A 19,607-nucleotide genomic window follows, 5' to 3' on the forward strand; every position below is an offset into this window, starting at 1 on the left:
GTAAAGAAACTGCACAGGGCCTGTCACCCTAGCGTCCCACTATGCTCTCTAAGGCTCATGGTCAGCCTGCATCATGACGGGCTTTCTGTGGGTGTTCGGTCCTGCCTTCAGAGAGGGTGAGCCTGCTGGCTAGCATCCCCAACAGCAGAGCTGGGGACAAAACTGCCCGTGGGTCATGATTCCCTGGGGAGAGACTTAAGTCTCAGCCCCACCCTGTGCAACTGAACAGAACAGACCTTAGCAACAGCCCAAATGGACTGGTAGTGCCAGGGAGGCTGGGCAAGGACTCTGCCACCCGTAAGCAGAGGCCAAGGCCAAAAGCAAACAGGAAGAGTCAGAGCGGAGAGAGCCAAGCCTAAATCTACTGGAGTGGCTTCCCGGTCTCTTCTGGTATAGGCACTCAATTTAGGCCATGCACCAGCAGCTCTTCCCTGCTGGGCGAGCTCACTTGGATAGAGAAGTCATTCGTGTACCTTAGCCTTCTGTAGTAGACATGATGGCCAGTGAGGACCCGAGTGACAAGAGCTGGCGGGGAAATCAGCAGCATAGCTCCCCACCCCCGCTCCCTATCTCCCAGCCCCACCAGCAGCAGCCTGTGAGGGTAACCTGGAAATCACTAGGAATCGTCCACAGTTGTCCCTCCGGTCTCTGAAGATCAAGCATCCAGTACTCTCCCTGAGTCATGAGTCATGGATCACCGTCCTGGGATTCCTACAGCAGTGGCAAGCCAGGCTTCTGTCTTAGCACCTCCAGCCTTATAAACCTCACCTTGCTAGCATGGTGTTGGAGTGGCTGTTCTCAGAGCCAAGCAACCACCATCAACGGGGGGGGGGGGGGGGGATTCAGCTGCTCCCCCTTTAAAAGGACTGTCCCAGCTGGCCTTATTGATGGTTTTTATCCCCTCGTGGAACGGTGGGAGGCAGGAGACCCTTGCCTGTGAATCCCCTACCACCTGTTGTATGCAATGCTGCCTTAATTGCACGTGGACCCAAGGAGTGGATTGAGCATATAGGCCAGGAAAGGCTAGGAGAAAGGTGGTCCACTTATGCTGCCCCATAGCTATGGAGCCCTCATCCCTGCTGGTTAAAGTTTTCCAGGCTTGGCTTGTTGTGGGGAGAAGCACTCACACCCTTCAGATACTATATAAGGAACCCCAATAAACTCACTGGTTCCCCAGAGTAAAGTGTGACAGAATCATGCCTCGGTTTGTCATTGGGACCTTCCTTAGGAGAAGTGGATAGATGTTGCTTATATGCCTCCACCCCCACCCCAGGAAGAGATTTCAGCAACAGATGGACTAGCTAGAGGGGAACTTTGTCTCTCTGTAAATGTACCTGTGGCTTACATTCAGATAAATAAGGAGATAAAGTTCATGAAGATTAAAGAGGGTTTCAGGAGCATCACCTGAGCTCAGGAGTTCAAGGCCAATCTGAATAAGGTAGACACTGAAGAGAGAGGGAGAGGGAGAGAGAGGGGGAGAGAGTGTTGCGGGGGGAGGGGGGGGGAGGAAGAAAGGGAGAGAAGGGGGAGAAGAAAGAGAGAGCAGAGTGCAGATACTAAGTTTGGGAGAATAAAATGAGGCCCCTATTAATGAGGCCCCTACTTAACCTACTTCCTGTGGGACCTATGAGCTTCTCCACCCCAAGTGAGGAGGGACTCAAGGTACAGGCCATCTCCCCATGCCAACACTCTTTCTTTAGTTGGTCTCACGCCGTGGGCTCTGCTTACTATACTACAGACAGGACACTAGCTAGAGGAGCCCAGGTCTGCCCTACAGGAGCTCTGCACACTAAGCCCAAAGCCCTATGCATCCGTGTGCACACATGGACACACAGACAGAAGCCTATAGCACAGAAAGCCGCCTCTGCCTCCCCAAGACCTTTTAGCTAGTCCAGCTGCAAGCAGACCTTCCAAATTCAGAAAGAATCTTCTAGGGCTTTTTTTTTTTTTTTAATGTCTCCCCCTTTACTCTCCGTCTCTCATTTCGGGCTTTATACAAGTTGTATTTCCAGCCAGCACACAACTGACACCGTGATCCAAAGAGCTTTTGCTCTTGGCACCTGTCAGGAGGATGTCCTTGGTCGGTCAGTCTGTCACCCCTCCGAGTGGTACCTCAACTCCCACGCAGCCTCCCTGTCATGGTGGTGACTGACGCATGGTTTTCCAGCTCGTGGAGATGAAGAGGTCCCTGCTCTTGGCCAGTCGCACCATGAGGCGGCCTACATAGTAGCCACTGATCTGGCCCACGCCGTCATTTCTGCCCAAGGACAGGAGGAATGTCAGTGCACCTGGGGGGCAAACACACAAAGCAAGGGAACACCTGAGAGATGCAGCCACGAATGAAGCTTTCAGAGTCCACGAGCAACAGTGCGTGTTTAAGAAAGCAAGTCAGATGTCTGGGTATGTGGGTGCACCTATGTGCGCCTATGTGTGTGGAAACATGTTGAGACCAGAGGATGACAACCCGGGCTGTCATTCCTCAGGTAACAGTCACTTTTTTTATTTTTATTTATTTATTTATTTATTTATACATACACACACACACACACACACACACATATATATATATATATATATATATATATATATATATATATTTTTTTTGGTTTTTCGAGACAGGGTTTCTCTGTGGCTTTGGAGCCTGTCCTGGAACTAGCTCTGTAGACCAGGCTGGTCTCGAACTCACAGAGATCCGCCTGCCTCTGCCTCCCGAGTGCTGGGATTAAAGGCGTGTGCCACCATCGCCCGGCTTTATTTTTATTTTTTAAGACTGGATCTTTTACTGACCATGATGCCCAGGGTTTCTTTTTAGTTTGTTTCTTTGTTTGTTTGTTTGTTTTTTTTTTGGCTTTTTGTTTTTAAAACATGTGTTCTAGAACCGGGTGGTAGTGGCACACACCTATGATCCCAGCACTCAGAAGGCAGAAGCAGGCAGATCTCTGTGAGTTTGAGGCCAGCCTGGTCTACAAAGCAAGTGCCAGGACAGGCTCCAAAGCTACACAGAGAAACCCTGTCTTGAAAACAATCAAACAAACAAAAAAAAATGAGGGTCCTTGATAGCGCATCTGAGCCATCTCTTCACCTCTGTTAACAATGCTGAAGATGAAACCCAGGGCCTCAGTTCATGCCAGGCAAGAATTCTACCACTGAGCTACAGCCCAATAACACATTTGCTTTTTAAAGAGACTTTTTGACAGGGCCTGCAGTCTAGCAGTCATTCATCTTACAGCCCCCAAAGCCTTCCACATATCTGACCCCAAACTTAACAACTGCCAAATGCCCAAGCTTTCCGTACCTGGCTTGTAGGCTTTGAGGGGCCTCTGCTTCATGGAGTTGACGATGTTGGCCACGGCAATGTTGGCATGCAGACCAGCGTGATAGGCCATCTTGGGCTCCTTGATATCAGCACAGTCGCCGATGGCATAGATGTTGCTGTACCCTTCCACCTGGAGGAACTCGTTCACCTTGAGAGCACCGTTGCTGGCCAGTCTATTCTCTGCTGGGCAAGAAGACACCCCTGAGCAGCCATGTTAAGTCGCCTCCAGAACAGTGGGACGAGTCCCGGGTGTGGGTCCAGTCACTTCAGAGCTGTGTGCTAGGAAGTGACATGCCCACCGGCTGCTCATCCTGCCTGAAGTTCCCGTCCAAGCCCCTTCCTGCCAGGTCAAGCCTGAGGCAGAGCACCGGAAAGCCTTCTCACACAAAAGAGAGCTCTTTGCAAGTCCCCTGGCTCTCAGGTGTTGGACTGCCCTTGGAACATACGTCGAAATATGTTTAAAATAGATTTAGCCCTTTCCTAAACAATAAGCTTCCTTTAAGGGACTCAAAACAACGTATCTTCTAAAATACCTTGGAATACTGAGATAGTAAACTGGGTGCTCTCTCCATTACCCCTGTGGGCCACCTTCCTTCTAGACTGAAAACTAACTTCCTGCTGGATCCGGCAGAGACTGGTCAGGAAAAGGGTGCTCAGCCATTGGTGACAGGTGCCTGGGGATGCAGCGCGACCATGGGGCTTGGCCACTGAGTCTCACTCTCTGTGGATGCTTAAACCCACATGGGTCCACCGTCTGTCCCTCTGGCATCTGGATAGTGAGCTTTAAGAGATGGGGCCATGTTACGGTCCCACCCTCCCCGAAAGGAGGTCTGGAACTGAAGTACCAGGTGCTTAGGTCTGGGGTTGGAGAGAGCATCATATCTATCTATGGAGGGGGAGAGCCTGACCTGAGACTTCCTCAGCTTCCTTATGGGAAGCATCAGGAAGGGAAGCCATTCTCCCCACTCTGAAGCCTGCTTCCATCTCGGTCCACTAGGTGGAAGCCCTTAACCTCAGAAGATTCTGGCCTCCAAGCTGAGCAGGCAGGGCCTCTCGCCTAAACTTAAAGTTCAAGATCTATGGGATAGGATGAGATAGGGTGCTGGTTCAGGTGGGAAGGGCTGTGATATGTCTCCGGATGCTAGAGAGAAAGGAGGCGGCTCTGGGGCAGCTACGCCTGGGCCACGCACTCACCAAAGGCACTGTGGTAAGCAGAGCTGTTGATCTTGATCCCGTTGCACAGGATCACCAGGTTGGTGGCCACCTCGGTGCCCTTGTCCGTCTGCACCTTGATGTAGTCCCGGAACTCACTGAGAGGCAGTTCCTCCAGGTTGCTCACCCGCTCGCCTGTGGAGGGGTGCGAGACAGGGAGCTGGCACACACCAAGGCAGACCACGGGGAAAGTGATCACTCCCCTCGTGACTCTCCCCTTCGGTCCACACTCCCGCCCCACCCCCACACAGCAGAATGTGGACAGCCGACCCCACAGGATCCATCTGGAGGAAAGTTCCTGGAAGCTGCTGAAGGGAAGTGAAATCAAGCTTCCCAAGTTCTAGGAAACGCTACTCAACAGAGGGTCCCTTCCTGTTCTGAAGGGCAGCTTGTTTGTCCCGTCTAAGCGGAAGGCCCCTAGTATAGCACAGACCAGAAAGCAGAGAAAGCGTCCAGTTGGTAGGGTACTTGCAAGATGTGCAGAAAGTCCTGTGTTCTACACCCAGCCCCGAAAAACTATGTATAGTGTGTATGCCAGGGCTCTGGAAAAGGAGGCGGGAGGATTACAAATTCAGTCCTCCTTGCTGACACAGTTTAAGGCCGACCTGGTCTACATGAGATTCTCTCTCTCATAAGTTAAGAAAAAATAAAAATAAAAAAGAAGGGGCTGGAGAGAGGACTTTTTCCTCCAGGAGACCCAGATTTGATTCCTAGCATCTAAATAGAGGCTAAAAACCATCTGTAACTACAGTTCAAGGGGATCTAATAATATCCTCTTCTGGCCTCCAAAGGCACTGGGCACATACATGGTACATAGACATGTACACAGGCAAAATTATTTTAAGGGATGGATGGATGAGTGGATAGATGTATGTATGTGTATATGGATGGATGGATGGATAGATGAATGGGTGAATTGGTGATGAATGGATGGATAGGTGGGTAGACAGGTGGGTGGGTGGATGGATGGATGGATGGGTGGATGGATGGATGGGTGGGTAGATGGGTGGGAAGATGGATGGGTGGATGGGTGATGGATGGATGGATGGATGGATGGGTACGTGGCAAAAGGCAGAGAAAGTGAGGGGATCTGTTTGGAAGGAAAGTGCTTCCAGTCCTCGGGGACCAGTCACCAAAGGAGGCTGTGACAGCTGAGTGGGGCTTCCACAGCAACTGCCTCATACCCTTCTGCACAGAACACAGAGGGGACACGCAGGTGCCATCCCACTCCAAATACCAGGAGCTTCTCTCTCTTCCTGCTCTAGACAAAAAAAAAAAAAAAAAAAAAATGCCACACCCAAAATCAGGGAAGTGGGGATGGATGCCTTTAGTCCCAGCACTCAGGCTACAGAAGCAGGTGGAATGTTAGGAGGCAGAGGCGGAGTGAGATCCAGGAGGCAGAGGCGGAGTGAGTTCCAGGACAGCCAGGGCCACACAGAGACCCTCGATGCCTCAAATTGCATGCCAGTTCCATCTTCCACAGAGACAGGAAAAATGAAAACATGGGGCAGATCCTTTAGAGGCACTTAAATCAGCCAGTGAATAGCACCCCCTATCTGTCATTGTGCCTAACTACAGCCGGATCCCTCTAGCCCTGTGACTTTGACTTCCCGCTGCATACAGCTCAGGCAGGCTCCCACGTCTGAGACTTCCTGATGTTCTCTGGATACAATGGGAAGGAGGGGAGCCTGAGCGGATGAACCACAGCTACAGCCCCAACCAGCGGCCACAACTGGGCCACGGGCAGTGTATCAGCAGGTGGGGGCTGGACAGGAGGGGCTTGTCACACGTACTCAACAGCAGCTGCACGCCCTTCCGGAGGAGGATCTCTTTTACTTCCTGCCGCACACTGGGCAGGAGCTCCTGGTCGGCCAACTGTACTTTGGAGTGGATGAGAGTGACCTGGAACAAACACAAACAAACAACACAGGTGTTGAGAGGGGAGCTCTGAGTCTCCCCTCCTACTTCTCATGTAATACTGAGGAAATGAGCATGGGAGACAAACTCTACACAGCAGCCAGGGCTTCAGCCTACCTCTCAGGACTCAGTGCCCCTGAACCAGAGGACCACCCATGTGCTACTGCCCAAATCCACACCTCACCTAAGGCAAACGGACAATGTTTTCAGGATGTGCAATTGTATAATCAGTATATAAGCTGCTGGCATTCCGACCCCACACCAGGCTGATAGCAACACTGCTCTAGTTGTAAAATGAGCCTCATTGGCATATCCGCTTGCTGTCTCAGCAAGAAGACATGCACTCAGATTGTGACCACCGTCCAGGTCAGACTTGGAAATCAGGCTGTCTCTCCGGCCTGATGGCACAGGCCTGTAATCTCAGCCACTGTGGAGGCTGAGGTTGGAGGATCTCAGGTTTCAGGCCAGGCTGAATTCCAGACCAACTGGTTACTGAGTCAGATCCTGTCTCCAAAAGTAAAAAGAGACCACGCAGTGGTGGTCTACACCTTTAATCGCAGCACTCAGGAGGCAAAAGCGTGCAGATCTTTGAGTTCGAGGCCAGCCTGGTCTGCAGAGTTAAGTTCTAGGATAGCCAGGGCTACAGAGAGAAACCCTGTCTCCAAAATAAAATAAGATAAAACATAAAAAGAGGGCTGGAGACATAGCGTACGGGTAGAATGTTTGCTTAGCACATATGAAGTCTTAGAAGGAAAAGGGAGAGGAGGAAAAGACAGAAGGAAGGGGAAAGCGGAGAAGAGGGGAAGGCTTGACTGGGTTGAAATCCCATCTCTGACACCTGGACCAGACATCTCCTGAGACTCACCAGAATTCAATTGTCCCACTCAGGAACTGTACAATGATGGACGAGAAAACACATTAACGGAGGGAGGGCTGGCAAAATGGCTCACCAGGTAAGGTGATTGCCACCAAGCCTGACAACCTGAGTGTGAACCCAGGATCCACAGGGTAGAAGGAGAAAAACAGCGCCTATAGTTGTTCTATGATCTCCTCATAGAGAGCAGAATGTGGCATGTACACACACACGTGCACACGCACACACACACTAAAGTAAATAAAAATTTTTAATTTTGTTTTTTGAGACAGGGTCTCTCTACTTCAGTGATTCTCAACCTGTGGTCACAACCCCTTTGAGGGGGGTTAAACAACCCTTTCACAGGGGTCACCTAAGACCATCAGAGATATCAGATACCAACATTACGGTTCAGAAGAGTATCAAAATCACAGGTATGACGTAGCAATGAAAATCATTTTATGGTTGGGGGTAACCACAACATGAGGATCTGTATTAAAGTGTCACAGAATCAGGAAGGTTGAGAACCACTGTTCTGCATGGTCCTGGCTGTCCTGGGACTCGCTATATAGACCAGGCTGGCCTAGAACTCACAGAGATCCTCTTGCCTGTGCCTCCCAGGTGCTGGGATTAAAGGGTGCTGCTATGCTCGGCCCTAATAAAAAACGTGGTAAAGGAGGGAACTCAGCACACGCCAATCACACACGTGCTCCTACATGCCTACTAATACAACATAGATCCTACCCTGAGTCAGTTGAAACATACTACTTCAGACCGTCTTTATCCCCGTGACATGACAAGAATTCTGGTCTGTTCCTGGTTGCTGACACAGAGCTCTGAAGCCTTGTAGTGCTGGAAGAACCATTTGTTCTGATATTTGGCCCTAATTCCTAACCCAGAGCTTCTGTGACCCTTGTAATTCTCTGAGTGACAAACTACTGGATGCCTTGGAATTTCTTGCTTGACAGGAGCATCATTCAATCTGATGGGACAATGCCACCAGAATCAAATCACAGTAGGAGCTTCCAGTCCCTGCCCCAATCTCCCAGGAAGCCCAGGGAGCTGGAGGTGGAGTTCCGCAGTTCATCATTCCAATGGAGAAGCCTTCAAATCCCTCTGCAGGACTTGGAGAGCCTCCTCATGAATGAAGGTGGCATGCCCCAACTCCAGGGAGAAAGAGGCCCCTGTGTTTGGGATCTCTTTATCTGGCTGTTCATATATGTCCTTTAAAGGCTTATTTTATTAGTTTTAGTTACACGTCTGTATGTGGATATGCACACATGAGTGCAGTGCCTATCGAGTCCAGGAGAGGGCACTAGATCCCCTGGAGCTGGAAATACAGGTGGGGTGAGCCCCACATGTGGGTGCTAAGAACCAAACCTGGGCCCCCTGCAAGAGCAGTATGAACTCTTAACCATCAAGTCATCTCTCCAGCCCCATCTGTGTCCTTTAAAACCTCTTTTGTGGTAAGCTAGCAGTGGTAAGCAAGCTGTATCTCTGGGGTCTATATGACACTCTAGCTGCTATAAAACCCAATGGAAAGAACTTTCCACTTATAGCTGGGTCAGAAGTGTTATTTAACCAGGGACCTACAACTCCACTGTCATCGGAGGTGGGAGCAGCCGGATGGGGCAGAGAGCCCTTGGCCTATGGTGTATGTGCCAATTCCAGGCAGCTCTGGAGTTGAACTGTTTCACGGGACACCCTACTAGTGCTAGTAAGATCAGTCGGTATTGGAAGAGACCCACTCTGCTCATCACAGAAGCACTGAGAACAAGCGAGGGAGGGTGGGCTTTCTATGCAACACGCATGAATCAAAATGAATGCTTTAACTACATCCATCAGTCACCATAATTTCCAGCCATTTGTCAGAGAGTAAGCATATAATTAAATTATGCCAGATTGATTTTCCTTGTGGAAGCCGACCATCTCTCCCCAGGGAGAGGAGTGCTGTTCACAGGCTCTTTGTGGCTCGAAGAAGCTCACTCACTTGAGCTAAGGCTGACCTACATGACCACCATGTGGCTGTCCAGGGCAAGGGCTGCCAATCAAACATACCAAGAAACTTCACAGCAAAAAGAGAACATCCAGGCCTCATCCCAAAGGCTCTCACTTGGAAGGAGAGACATGGGCGGTTTGGGTTTATGAGACAACTCGCTGGCCCTCCTCTCCCCACGTTCAGAGATCTGTACAGCCAGGAGCCGAAGCAGGAGGCTCTTCTCGCTATGTAGAGTGACTGCTTGTGGAATTGCTTTAGTACAAGATGGAAAACACTCTGTTCATGCATGTGGGGCTCCAGCCTCCCAGGACCTGAGCAAAGTCCTGGTGTTGCTGGAGTGGGAGATGGGTAAAGGTAAAGGTGCTTGTCCCCAGGCATGATGATATGGGTTCAAATCCCAGGGGAGACAGGGTGGAAGGAGAGATATCCACAGGATATCCTCCGACTCACACCGTGGCACTTGTGCATGTACACACACAAAGATATTATATATGTGTATATATATACATACATTGTATATAAATTTATATATATGCTTATATATAAATATAAATTTATATAAATACATTATATATGTACATATAAATAAATATTTATTTAATGTTCTTATAAATTTTCAAAAAAAAAAAGATAGCCAAGAAGGCCACCTCACCTCCTTCTTGGGGTATTCCGTTTTTATCTCTGCTGCCATCTCCACTCCTGCAGAGCCACCTCCCACCACCACGATGAACTCTGAGAGCTGGATCTGAAGAAGAAGAAGAAGAAGGGACCATGAAGCATGCCCACATGCCTGCATGGTGGCTCAGCCTATGGAGGGGGAGGGAGGCCCTGGCTAAAGAAGGGCAGAGCTCCGTCCCTATTTGGGCTCCAGATGGGTCTCCTCCTCCCTTCACAGATCCCTGGGGGAAGTGGGAGCACGGAGCATTGTACCACAAAGCAGGTGGAAGGGGCAGCGTGTGTGTATATAAAGAGGCGACAAGAGGGACGAGCAGGTCTGAGGCCTCCTCCAGGAAAATGTCTCTCTAACAGCTCTCCGCTGCTCGCAGGCTGTTTTGGCAGCCATGAGGTCCTCCCAGATAGTCCCCCTGCTCCAGAGCCACAGCGCTCCGGCCTGCCCACACTGCCCCACATCCGTCAGTGTGGTGCACCTGCTTCACCATGTTCTCGTAGGCCTGGATGGCTGCTTCCTGGCAGGACACCTCATTAAACTTGCCAGGGAAGGGTCCAGTGCTGCCTGTGGCCAGGATGAGATGGGAGAAGGGCAAGGCCTAGAGAGGATAAGAAAAAGATGCATGAGTTAAGTAAGTCGGGCCGGAAGGGCTGGGCCTCTGCCTCCAACAGCTGGACACCAGGGATCATGGAGCGTTGCAGAAAAGAGGCTTCTTGGGTTGGGATTATGAGGCAACACCCTGTTCCACCTCTCCTCATGTTCAGAGCTCTGGACAGCCAAGGGCCCAAGGAGGAAGAGAAAACACCCTATTAATGGAAAGCATATAAGGTACAGGAGCAAAGATCTCCTAAGGACGCAGGAGAGCATGGGGTGTAGAGCTAACCAGCATAGGGGCCAGGAGCAGGAGACTGCCTGGGGAAGGGGGGAGCAGTAAGCAAGAGTCACACCTCCATTGTGGAGATGGTTTGGAATCTTCTGGACTTTTGTTTTTGAGACTGGGTCTCGTGTAGCCCAGTTCTGTAGCCGTGGATGACCTTGAACTTCTAACCTCCTGCTTCCAGCTCCAATGTAACTGGGATTATGTGGCACGTACCACCGTGCTCTGGAGTGGGAATTCATTCAGCCTTTGGGGGTACCGGACTTAGAGGTGTGGTCTTTTGTCTGAGTACATGATCGCTTTTAAGAGCTAGGAGTGGGCTCTCTCGCTCTCTTGGCTTGTGGTCGGAGTTCCGTTTGCAGCTCTCAGGGCCCACAGAGCAGAGGACAGGGGAGACTCTCTACTTTTATTGTGTGAGTGTTCCCCAAGTAAACATGTGTTATTCTTTTCCCCAGGTTCTCGTGGACTTCCTTATTTACGCCTACAGCGCTCAGTGCTGAGGAGCAAACCCAGGGCTTCATGCACACTAGGCAGGAATTCTACCAACTGAGCCACATCCCCGATTCCTCTCTTGGATATTTTAGACTCCTCCATCTATCATGCCAAAAGGGGGAGAATGACACTTATGTAAAGGCTCAGGACAGTGCCCAGCATGTAGAAAAGGCTCGGGCAACCCCAGCCACCCTCTGCTTGCGTCTGCTGTGACCGAGCCTTTGTCACCAAGAATGTCCTGTGAAGTGGAAAGTGGGACCTGGAGCCCACAGATGGTTCCTCTTGGCCTTGAGGGGGGCTACTCCCACCGGGCACCCACACACTCACCTCACCGCCCTGTAGCAACACGGTATGGTTCTTCAGGTCTATGCCAATCACTTTGCCCTGTCGGAAGTTGTCCCTGAAGGTCACTGAGTAAGAAATGAATGTCTTTTTGGCAAAGCCTGGGAACGGACACAGAAGACGTCACAGGGTCAAATGGGGTTGAAACGTTCCCAAGTCACATACCCACAGGGGTGCTCTTGGCCACAGCCAGGCCAGTGGGTATACCCAGATGTCCACTCTGCCCTGAAGTTCCCGTCTGGTCCTCAGAAGACCCTAAGCTCTGATAAAGAAGTTCTGTAAAGAACTGGCACTTCTTTATGGAAGATGCTTAAGACCAGAGGTTTGAGTTTAAGAATGAATCTAAGGCCTGGAGCAACTTGCCCCAAATGGAGAAAATGCCCCCAGCTCCGACGTACCCCATAACAGTGACAAGACTGAGCTCTCAAAAGAGCAACTCACCGCTCTCCACTGAGGCCCGGAGGGCTGCCACATTGTGGTGGAAGGAGTCCTTCATGTCCACCAGCATGAAGGGGATGTTCTGTGCCTGCAGCTGGCTGGCGGCCGCTATGCCTCCAAAGCCCCCGCCCACGATGACTACGTGCACAGCTCCCGTATCCACCGAGACCTGGGACCCCATCTCGAACTGGGTGCTGTTGGGCTGGGAGAAGAGACTACATCAGATTCAGGGGAATGAGAGAACAGGGTGTCCATGGCAAGAGACGGGCTGACATCAGGAGTCTTCCTCGATCACTCTGCTCTCCTCCTTATTCTCTGAGACAGGGTCTCTCAGTTGAACCCAGAGCTAACCAATCTGGCTAGTCAAGCAAAGACACATACGTGCGCGTGCGCACACACACCACACACACAAGTACATAAAAATTTAACTTTAAGAAGTGGGGCCCTGCCAGGCGGTGGTGGCACACGCCTTTAATCCCAGCACTCGGGAGGCAGAGGCAGGCGGATCTCTGGGAGTTCGAGGCCAGCCTGGTCCACAAAAGCTAGTTCCGGGACAGGCACCAAAGCTACAGAGAAACCCTGTCTCGAAAAACCAAAAAAAAAAAAAAAGTGGGGCACTGAGGTTTCAAGTACTTGCTCTTTCTTGTCTTCCCCATGGGAGGGTGCAGCAGAGGTTGGCTCCTTGACTTTGAACTTTTCAGCCTTCAGAGCCATGAGCCAACAAATTTCTGCTCCGTATAAGCTCTCCAGTCTGCAGCAGTCTGTAGCAACACCAGGAACAGACTGAGATCACAGGGGAGGAGTCAGCCTACCATGGGATAGGTCACTCCAAAGCAGCAACACCCCTCACCCTGGGGACATCTAGGAGGTATGACCCAAGACACAGTGGTGGTGACCGGAAGAGACCTGCCTGGGGGGAAAAATCTCAATGACTGTCCGCAGTGAGGAAGGGGGTGGGGGTGGGGGAGGGAAAGCACCAGCTATCTGGAAGACCCTGTGCTAGGAAGGGAGAGCAAGGCCCTGACGAGGCTGAGAGGAGAAGCAAGAGATCGATCATCTGAGGAGCGTGCCTGCAGTGGGCATAGCCTAAGCTTGAGGCCCACTGCTTGGACTGGGGCAGGCTACCCAGTTCCCAGCACACTGAGAGCAAACCTTGGTTGAGCCTCAGGAGCTAACATTCTACAACCTTTGGCCCAGAGCTGGTTGTTGAGGTATCTAAGGCGGAAAGAGCCCATCTAGGTCACTAGACACAGAACTGCTGAGTCCAGACAGAAGCAGCTGGAAGGTACCAGGACTCACCTGGCACCTGCAGGAGGCTATCAGGATCACTGGCAGGATCCTGGAGTCTGACCCTATGCCTCCAGCCCAAATGAACCGCAGAGACGAACATGTGATCTTGAGGCTTGCCAGTGTGAAGAGAACCACCCATCCATGTGAGGGCCAAGTCTCTCCAGCCAAGATCTAGACAGCAGGAGAAGGGTTGCTGGGTGGTACTGTCTCAGATCAAAGGACATCTTACTCCTTCTGCCCAGGCCAGGTCAGAAGAAGGGACGTCTAGGGAGACACTAAAGACAGAAAAGCTACATAAAAGCAGCCAGAGAGGCCCAGGAGGCAATACTCCCTCTCCTCCTCTAACTCCTCAGAGGGATGCCCCCAGCTAATTCTGAGTATTCAGCAGGATAACTATGCCAACTGAATAGAAGATGGATATCCCAGGGAACCAAGCCCCAGGAAGACACAGATACCCAGTCGGAGGCAGGAATGGACACCAGTGGATTAGCAGGGGCTAGAAACAGGGAAGGTCATAAGGTGGACCCCAGCAGGCTATGTTCCACTTGCCCCCTTCTGTGTGGGCTGAGTCAGTGAGTAAGAGTTCAAGGCACATGTAGCAGAAATGTGGGGAGAGCAGGTGACAGGCCAGCACAGATGTCACTAAGATCCCATCATGCCAGATGAGCCAACAAAGCTGCCCTTGCCTCTCCTGAGAATGCCATCCCCCAGAGGGGTGAGTGCCAGGGCCTTACTGAGCTGGCCAAAAGTCCAAGATGCCTCAGCTCCTCCATGATCACCTAGCTGCTTCCGCAAAAGGCAGACTTTGGCTACGCTCAACCAAGTCAGCCCCCAGTAAAGCCAAATTGCTGCTCTGGCCTTGAGGATCAAGAACGGCAAGAAAAAAAGAGGCCGTTTCTCACTTCCTGCTGCTCTCTCTGGAATCTTCCTTCTCTCTCCTCCACTGACCTCTGCCACCCTCACTTGGGGGACTGAAGGCCAGCAACTCTCTTGAACATTCCAGCTCCTTTCCCAATACTTGGACACACTAATTGTCCTTGGCTCTTCTCTGTCCATTCTTGCCTGCCCCTCCCCGGAGTGGGTAGGGGGTGGGGGTAGAGCAAGGTTCCTCTTCACTGGGCCATAACCTACTTGGCCAGCCACCTAAAACCAAAGGCCCAGGCTGCAGTCCTCCACTTCCAGCTACAGACCCTGCGATTGCTCCAAATACATGCCTGGAATGAATGATCGTTATGATATGAATGTGCTCAATATGGTAGCCAGACCAGCCCACAGAAACCTCCATTGGTGGGAGACTCTAGAAGAGGCTCCCACACACCCATATAGCCTATTGGTTTTTATTTATTGATTGATTGATTGATTGATTGATTTTTCGAGACAGGGTTTCTCCGTAGCTTTTGGTTCCTGTCCTGGAACTAGCTCTTTTAGACCAGGCTGGCCTCGAACTCACAGAGATCCGCCTGCCTCTGCCTCCCGAGTGCTGGGATTAAAGGCGTGCGCCACCACTGCCCGGCTTAACCTATTGGTTTTTAAAGAGTGAAGCTGGGTGGTGGCGGCGAACGCCTTTAATTCCAGTACTTGGGAGGCAGAAGCAGGCAGATCTCTGTGAGTTCTACAAGAGGTAGTTTCAGGATAGGCTCCAAAGCTACAGAGAAACGCTAACTTGAAAAACAAAACAACAACAACAAATCAACAACAACAAGAGTGAATAGAATTTTTCCATGAAAGGCTTGTCCATGGGCAAGTCAGGCAACAGGATCATCACCTGTAGATCTTCACCCACTTTGCGAGCAATAAGACACAGCACTTTGGTGTATGCATGCACACTTTTGTGATTGTTGCAAGCTTGGCGTTCCCTGTCACTTTGCGTTTCATATGTGTGGGGTTTTCATCCTATTTTGGAAAACAAAAGCTTAGCCACTGGAGGATGCTCCACCTTTATCAGATCTGACCCCGTTGTTCCCTGAACCATGACATAGTTCCCTGAGCCATAACACTAGGCTAAGAAGAGGTTTCTACTTTCTTAGCTTTCGGTTGCTTAAATTGCTAAACATTCTAAACATGCTACACATTGCTAAAGCGTGTGTTGTTTGGGCAAAAATAATTAACCTTCAACAGCGAGACAGGGCTGTGGAGATTGGAGATGTCTCAGGAAAGTGTAAAGTGTCTGCCAGGCAAGCGTGGCTTCTGAGTGTGTATGCCAAAGACTCACTTAAGAGCTGGTGGTTCGGGCTGGAGAGATGGCTCAGTGGTTAAGAGCACTGCCTGCTCTTCCAAAGGTCCTGAGTTCAATTCCCAGCAACCACATGGTGGCTCACAACCATCTGTAATGAGGTCTGGTGCCCTCTTCTGGCCTGCAGACATACACACAGACAGAATATTGTATACATAATAAATAAATATTTAAAAAAAAAAAAAAAAAAAAAAAAAAAAAAAAAAAAGAGCTGGTGGTTCAGACCTGCAACTCCGGCACCCCATAAGCAGAGACAAACAGATCCCTGAAGGTGACTGGCCAGCAGGCCTAGGCAAATCAATGAGCTTCTGATTTGGAGAGACATTGTCTCAAAGGAAAAAAAAAAAAAAAAAAAAGAGGGACCAGAAATGGCTCGGGTCTTAAATCCCAGCACTCTGGAGGCATAGGTAGAGGTAGGCAGATCTCTGTAAGTTCAAGGCCAGTCTGGTCTACATAGAGAATTCTAGGCTAGGTAGGGCTACAAAGTGAGACCCTGCCACAAAAAAAAAGAAAATAGGTGGGTGCTTATCAAGAAAGGGTGCCCGATGTAAACTTCGTACACATGCATACGCGCGCACAAGCTGTACAAGGAAGCTAGCTGTGATGGTATATCACACCTATGATCCCAGATCAACATAAGTTCAAGGCCAGCCTTAACCAAATAGTGAATTTTAGGGCTATAGAGTAAGACTCTATCTCAAAAAGGAAATAGTGGGATAGGTCTATGATTATATGATTTTTAATCAAATATAATTTGCATATAAGAGTTACCATCTAAAGTGAAAATTGGCAGATTTTATTTCACTTTCCAGATTGAACAACCACCACAACTATCAATCCAGAAAAGTTTCATTACGGTGTGATACCATCAGATGTAAATCCAGCACTCAGGGGGCACAGAGGTGGACGGATAGAGTTCGAGGTCAGTCTAGAATGTGTACCAGAGACCCCTGTCTTAGAGAATCCTTTGGCAACTAACATACCTGTCTCCACGGACTGCCTACCCTAGACGTTTAGTGCAAACAGACCGTACAACACATAACCTCTTGTATCTGGTTCCTTTCCCTGGCTTGTATGGTGTCTGTTTCTCCTTCACATGGCCAAATAACATTATCATATGACTGCACCACATTCTCATGGGTGATTCAACATCTTAGCCTTCACTTCCTGGCTGTTGTGAACAGCGCAGCCATGGATGGACATCTGTGCTCCAGGTTTTACACAGCCATGTTTGGAAGTTTAGCCTATGACTATGGAAGAACTGCTGAGTCATGGGGAACTCTAGGTTTAACTTTCTCAGACATTCCTAGCAAGGAAGCACAGAGAATCTCAACTAAAAATACTGGGTTCAGAAATACTAGCTTAAAGCAGTGGTTCTCAACCTTCCTAATGCTGCAACCCTTTAACACAGTTCCTCAGGCTGTGGTGACCCCCAGCCATAAAATTATTTTCGTTTTTACTTCGTAACTGTAATGTTGCTACTGTTATGAATCATAATATAAGTATCTGTGTTCTCCAATGATCTTAGGTGACCCCTGTGAAAGGGTTGTTTGAAACTCCTCCCCTCCTCTCCACAGGTTGAGAACCCCTGGCTTAAAATAAGTCTCAAGTGCTGGAGCATAGTTCTTTTGGTGGATCATTTGCCTAGTGTGCACGAAGTCCTGGGTTTGATTCCTAGCATCACAGAAACCAGGTGAAGCTCACTTTTACAAGGGAGAAGCAGGGAGAAGCAGGAGGTTCAGAAGTTCAAGGCTGGCCTTGGATACATAGTAAGTTTGAGGCTGCCAAGAGCTACATGAGACCCTGTCCCCCTACCCATCCCCCACCCCTTAAAAAACAATGGTACAGCATTTCCTAAGTAATTGGACCATTGCCTCATCTCCCAAAACATACACACACGTGCAATGATGTGGTTCACACTTGAACCTGCCTATCAGCCGTATTCTCTGCCATGCAGCCTGATCCCAGGGTCAGAGTCCTTCAGAAGTCTACTACTGGAACACATTTCTGCCATAGCTGTCGAGAGGTCAAACCTCAGACAACACAGAACAGGAGCTGTGTACACCCAGGCCAACGAGAGGCCAGGCCATCCCTGTCTTAAAAAAAAATCACAAATACACCACACAGTCATTTGAATCATCCTGGCTTATACAGGGACAATTTCAACACTGACACAAAGGATAGCCTTGTCTCCACAGTGGCCAAGAGAGGCAGAAGGCTACTGAAGTGTGACTCAATGGGCTATGATGTCTCTCTTCCACTGGGGAAGAGAGGTGATGGCTCCCCTCTTTGGACACCAGGGACCAGGCTGAGAGTGGGCACTCTGGGGAAGGCACTCCCAAATGTACCCTTGAAAAACACCCAGTGCTAAAGGACGAAGAGAGGAGGGAAGTCGCTTCGGTATCACAGACACTCCTGTACTCAAACCCCACCCACGTGACTTGCACATCCCATCCGCTGTGCACCTTCATCTATCACCAGGCAAAGTTCACTGACAGTACAGTACTTGATAGGCCCAGTTCTATTGCTTATGAGTGAATGGTCCTGGAACGGCCTAACACTGACTGGGGGTCAGTTTCCTGGTGACTAGGAGGCAACCTGGGTCGATCCTGATGTGCAGCCCCCTTGGGGTACTCCTTTAGGTGTGGCTGAGCATTGGGATGTGTGAGCAGCAGACAATGGCTCATGCTAGAAGCTGATGGCAGCCTTGGAGGATAGGTGCTGAGTGGGGAGACCTGGAAGTCCTTTCCCAAACAGTCTGCACCTGTTCTCTCGCAGGAGCCTCCTAAGACAGCTGAGCCCTCCCGCCCCTCCCCTTAAATTCCTGGGTCAAAGAGATCTAGGAGAGAGGGTGGATCCAGCCATAGCTGATCCTGTTTTGGCAGAACCCCGACTTCGCGGGGGGCGGGAGGGGGCAGGGTGAAGCAGGCCTCCAATACACCCGAACTGATGATCACTTGGGCAACCCCACTCACTTTCCCTGAGATCCCTAAGGGTCTCCTCGCTGCGATCAGACACAGCAGTCCTTCAGTCTGAGAACCCTCCCGGGATAGGGACAAAGCCTGCCCGCCTGCCCGCCTGCCAGCCTGCCAGCCTCCCTCGCCGCCCCTGAGCGTCCTGCTCCCCACAGGGCCCTAAGTTCCCGGAAAGACTTAGCGGGGGATTTAGGGGCGGGGAATCCGGTCCTACGGGTCGGTGCTGGGTATCCTAGGCAACGGCACCTCCTCGCAAAGTCGTGGTCCCTGTCATTCCTCCACCGTTACCCCGCTGCACCCGGGAATAAGGGCCCAGGCGACCTCACCTGCCGTTGTCCGCGTGTCTTCCGGCGGCCGCGGAGGCCCTGGCCAGGGCGTGCCCATCGCTGTCCTAGGCCTGCGGCGCCGCCCCGAGTTCCGCCCATCCCTACTGCCCTGACACTGACCTTGACCGCCTCCAATTTAGAGACTTTGTTCGCTGCAGCAGTCTTAGCCTTTCTGCCTGCCAGCGCCCCGCGCCCCAGTTATGCCTGGGTTTCTGGGAGACACCTGTAGGTCTTATACCCTCCCCCACCCCCACGTGTGTGTGTGCTCTAGCTGTGCCTCCTTCACGTATGTGCAGGGGGGCTGAGTGCCTCTTGTGTGCCCAGCCCTGGTTACTGCATTGGGGGCTTTAACAAGAAGAGTGGAACAAGTCTATCTTTTGGTCAGGTGATGGCCTGGGGAAATACCGGACTAAGCCCAAAACTAGGGACACCGCTCAGTAGGGTAGACTGCCTATCCTGAATGCCCTAGGTTCCTTACCCAGCATTACAAATGCAGAGCGTGGTGGTGACTGTAATCGAAGAACTTGGGTGATGGAGACAGAATTAGAAATTCAGGGTCGTCATTGGCTACTACAGACAGTTTGAGACCAGTTTGGGCTTCCTAAGATCCCATCTGAAAATGAAACCATTAAACCACTGCCACCACCAAAAACATCTCTTGTCACCT

The 19,607-nt window shown here is 50.7% G+C and overlaps 1 protein-coding gene across 4 annotated transcripts; it reads right to left on the bottom strand.

The window, feature by feature from the left end:
* Nucleotides 1-46: 46 nt before the first annotated feature.
* Aifm2 (apoptosis inducing factor mitochondria associated 2) lies at nt 47-19,097 on the bottom strand. 4 transcript variants are annotated; one of them, XM_041655930.1, is made up of 9 exons: nt 18,941-19,097; nt 12,120-12,318; nt 11,664-11,779; nt 10,446-10,565; nt 9,950-10,042; nt 6,322-6,430; nt 4,511-4,663; nt 3,296-3,499; nt 1,938-2,288 (listed from the first exon to the last, which is right to left on the bottom strand). In XM_041655930.1, exons 1-9 carry the CDS (start codon nt 19,037-19,039, stop codon nt 2,137-2,139), a joined length of 1,245 nt encoding a protein of 414 aa, XP_041511864.1. In that variant the 5' UTR covers nt 19,040-19,097; the 3' UTR covers nt 1,938-2,136. The 4 variants fall into 4 exon arrangements, with proteins under 4 accessions (XP_041511865.1, XP_041511864.1, XP_041511863.1 ...); XM_041655929.1 differs by lacking the exon at nt 18,941-19,097 and adding an exon at nt 13,416-13,577; XM_041655931.1 differs by lacking the exons at nt 1,938-2,288; nt 18,941-19,097 and adding an exon at nt 47-183 and having other exon boundaries at nt 3,296-3,496.
* Between the last annotated feature and the right edge of the window lie 510 nt (nt 19,098-19,607).

The sequence above is a fragment of the Microtus oregoni genome, unplaced genomic scaffold (genome assembly GCF_018167655.1).
Source record: "Microtus oregoni isolate MIOR12 unplaced genomic scaffold, Mior012 000007F_ref0000211, whole genome shotgun sequence".
Taxonomy (NCBI): domain Eukaryota; kingdom Metazoa; phylum Chordata; class Mammalia; order Rodentia; family Cricetidae; genus Microtus; species Microtus oregoni.

What these genes read in the sequence shown, in the direction of transcription:
- Aifm2 (XM_041655930.1), bottom strand. Translation starts at nt 19,039, where the DNA reads ATGGGCGGAACTCGGGGCGGCGCCGCAGGCCTAGGACAGCGATGGGCA. An exon ending in TGTTGCTACAGGGCGGTGAG is followed by an intron (nt 10,566 to 11,663) that starts GTGAGTGTGTGG and finishes TATCCTCTCTAG; the next exon opens with GCCTTGCCCTTCTCCCATCT. An exon ending in TGCTTACCACAGTGCCTTTG is followed by an intron (nt 3,500 to 4,510) that starts GTGAGTGCGTGG and finishes CTTCTTGCCCAG; the next exon opens with CAGAGAATAGACTGGCCAGC.